The sequence below is a fragment of the Mandrillus leucophaeus genome, unplaced genomic scaffold (genome assembly GCF_000951045.1).
Source record: "Mandrillus leucophaeus isolate KB7577 unplaced genomic scaffold, Mleu.le_1.0 Scaffold575, whole genome shotgun sequence".
NCBI classification, from domain to species: domain Eukaryota; kingdom Metazoa; phylum Chordata; class Mammalia; order Primates; family Cercopithecidae; genus Mandrillus; species Mandrillus leucophaeus.
The window spans coordinates 325,327-327,887 of NW_012106197.1; the positions used below are offsets into that span (position 1 = coordinate 325,327).

A 2,561-nucleotide genomic window follows, 5' to 3' on the forward strand; every position below is an offset into this window, starting at 1 on the left:
CATCTCAGCTCACTGCAAGCTCCACCTCCCGGGTTCCCGCCATTCTCCTGCCTCAGCCTCCCAAGTAGCTGGGACTACAGTCGCCCGCCACCACGCCCGGCTAATTTTTTGTATTTTTAGTAGAGATGGGGTTTCGCCGTGTTAACTAGGATGGTCTCGATCTCCTGACCTCATGATCTGCCCGCCTCGGCCTCCCAAAGTGCTGGGATTACAGGCGTGAGCCACCGCGCCCGGCCTCTAGGAGTGTTCTTAAGGACAGTGGCACAGAAGCAGGTTCTGGATGGTGATGGGGAGGCCCCAGGGGAGCCCCAGAAGAGGAGGAGCTGGGAGGATCTGGGATGCGGAGTCCGGTAAAGCCACCGGAGGAGAGAGCAGAGATGAGGAGGGAGAGCAGCGACTGGACATGGTCTGGGCGGGGGTCCTTGAATAGGCAGATAAGAACCTGGGGCTTTATGTGATGGCGGCCAGTGCCTAGTGCCCCTGGGTTCGGATGGATACGGCCCAGGCCCTGGCCTTGCGTGGTTGAGGGAATTGTCACTGGGTTCGGATGGATACAGCCCAGGCCGCGGCCTCACGTGGTTGAGGGAATTGTCACCAAGGCTGTCCTGGGGGGGCTCAGTGCAGTCAGAGGACCAGAAAAGCATCCAAGGGAGGTCCCTGGGGTCCAGCATCCAGGGTGCCCACAGGCTGGTCCCCATGGAGACAGGGTGGGAAGAAAGGGGACTTGGGAAGTGAGGTCCAGGTGGGGCTGCAGGTCGGGGTGTGCAGGTCACGAGGCGAAGGAGGCAGTGGGGGCTCCGACAGGTCCCCGTGACAGGTCTGGGAGGAGTGCGAAGAATACAGAAATGCACATTCACAGGCCAGGGCCAGCCCTGCAGGGAGGGCCTTGGGTGTGAGGCTGAGGCCCTGAGGTTGGGCGGGAGATCCCGGCCGGGACTGGGTTGGGAGCCTGTGGGGTGCGTTCCCTGGTTCAGTAGACTGGTTCCTATTTCTCTTCTTATTTTCTTTTCTGCTGTCTTGTTTTGTTATTTCTTCAACCTTCCCCAAATCTCTGGAATGCTTAAAAACTCACAAATGCAACTGAAGACCCTTGATATCACTATAGCCATTTGATAATTCCAGTGTTATTAGATGAGTAATTTAGATGGTAAAAATACAGTTATAAGTTGGAATACAATAATGTCCTCCCTCTGATTTTTGAAAGCATAATGGTGAAGTAATTAAAGTTTTAAAGGGTTATTATCAAAAACATCTATTAAACATTTTAAACGCCTCCTGCCTCCCAGCGGTGAGCTTTCGTCTTCATGGGTGATGCTCACAGCACTCATCCCAGCACCTCTGGGAGCCGCTGGCCAGGGAGGCGACAGCATGTGAGCCAAGGCTGCTTCGCTGGGTGGAGTCAGAAGGCACCAGGGGACTGGCACGTGCTCCGGGTCCTCGTGGGACCCTTGGTTTCACTCGCAGAAAATGGCCAGCGCCTCGGAAGCAGCTGCCTCCTGCCCGGCTCTCTGAGGTGGGGGCCCTCTTCCTGGGTCAGCATATGCTGGACTCCACCTCTCCCTTCTCGGCCGTCTTCTAAGTGCTGCGGGCGTTGCTTGCCCAGGTCCCTCTCATTCTGCAGCATTCCGGAGAGGTCCAGCTCCGACATGGGATCCCAGGCAGGATGCAGAGGCTCCTGTTTATCCCTGAGAGGGCACTGGGGTTGCTGGTTTCCCAACACGGTGTTTGTGTCAGGCAGGTGGAGGGTTTGCCCCTCCCTTCTGCGGCTCTGCAGGTGAACAGGCACCTTCTCAGAACAGCAAGCGCAACTCAGCCCCAAACAACCCCCCAGCCACAGCAGGGTGCTCCCCACCTGGGAGTCACAGGATGCTGGGGTCAGGCCTGCAGCCAGGGCTGCTCAGTAATAACCCATGGGGCCGACTGAGGGCTCAGAGGAACGTGCTGCCTTCGTTCTGTTTCTATTGCAACAGGCCTTTCGGGATCTCACACAGAGGTTAACTTTAGCTTCCAAATCACTTTTCGATTGTTTGTTCATTTTTTTATTTTGATGGCAACTCACTTCTTAATGCAGCTCCTGATGAAGTTTCACAACTTTGCTGTTCCAAATTATGTACTACCGTGACGAAAGGAGTTAGGTATTACTTCCTAATAAAATACATGGTCCAGTGATGGGTTAAGAAATACAATGTAATCAGATAGATCAGTTATAATACTTAAAGAAGCAATATTCTGTTAGGGTGTTAAGAATAAAACCATTTTAAAGCAGAGTTTCTCTTTGCTCTGTGGGTTTCTTAATGAGCTGGGAGACGAGGGGTCCCTGGGGGTGGTGGACAGTGGGCCAGGCAGCTGTCACCTTTCTCCGATTTGTGTTTCAGATGGAACGGCGCTGAGCTGGTGGGCTGGAAGAGCCAACGAGACCCACACTTACTGGGGAGGATCTTTTCCCGGCGCCCACCAGTGTGCCTGTGGGTTAGAGAGGGACTGCCTGGATCCTCAGTACGGCTGTAACTGTGACGCCGACCGGGACGAATGGTGAATTGCATGTGATTTCCTCCGTGAGA

At 54.5% G+C, this 2,561-nt stretch overlaps 1 protein-coding gene across 1 annotated transcript in view; it reads left to right on the forward strand.

Moving 5' to 3' along the window:
• Positions 1-2,561, forward strand: part of LOC105552798 (contactin-associated protein-like 4) — a 193,941-nt gene that overhangs the window by 118,137 nt on the left and 73,243 nt on the right. Inside the window, exon 15 of the mRNA XM_011998554.1 lies at positions 2,376-2,532. Within this exon, the coding sequence (XP_011853944.1) occupies positions 2,376-2,532 (157 nt within the window). The remainder of the gene's footprint in view (positions 1-2,375; positions 2,533-2,561) is intronic.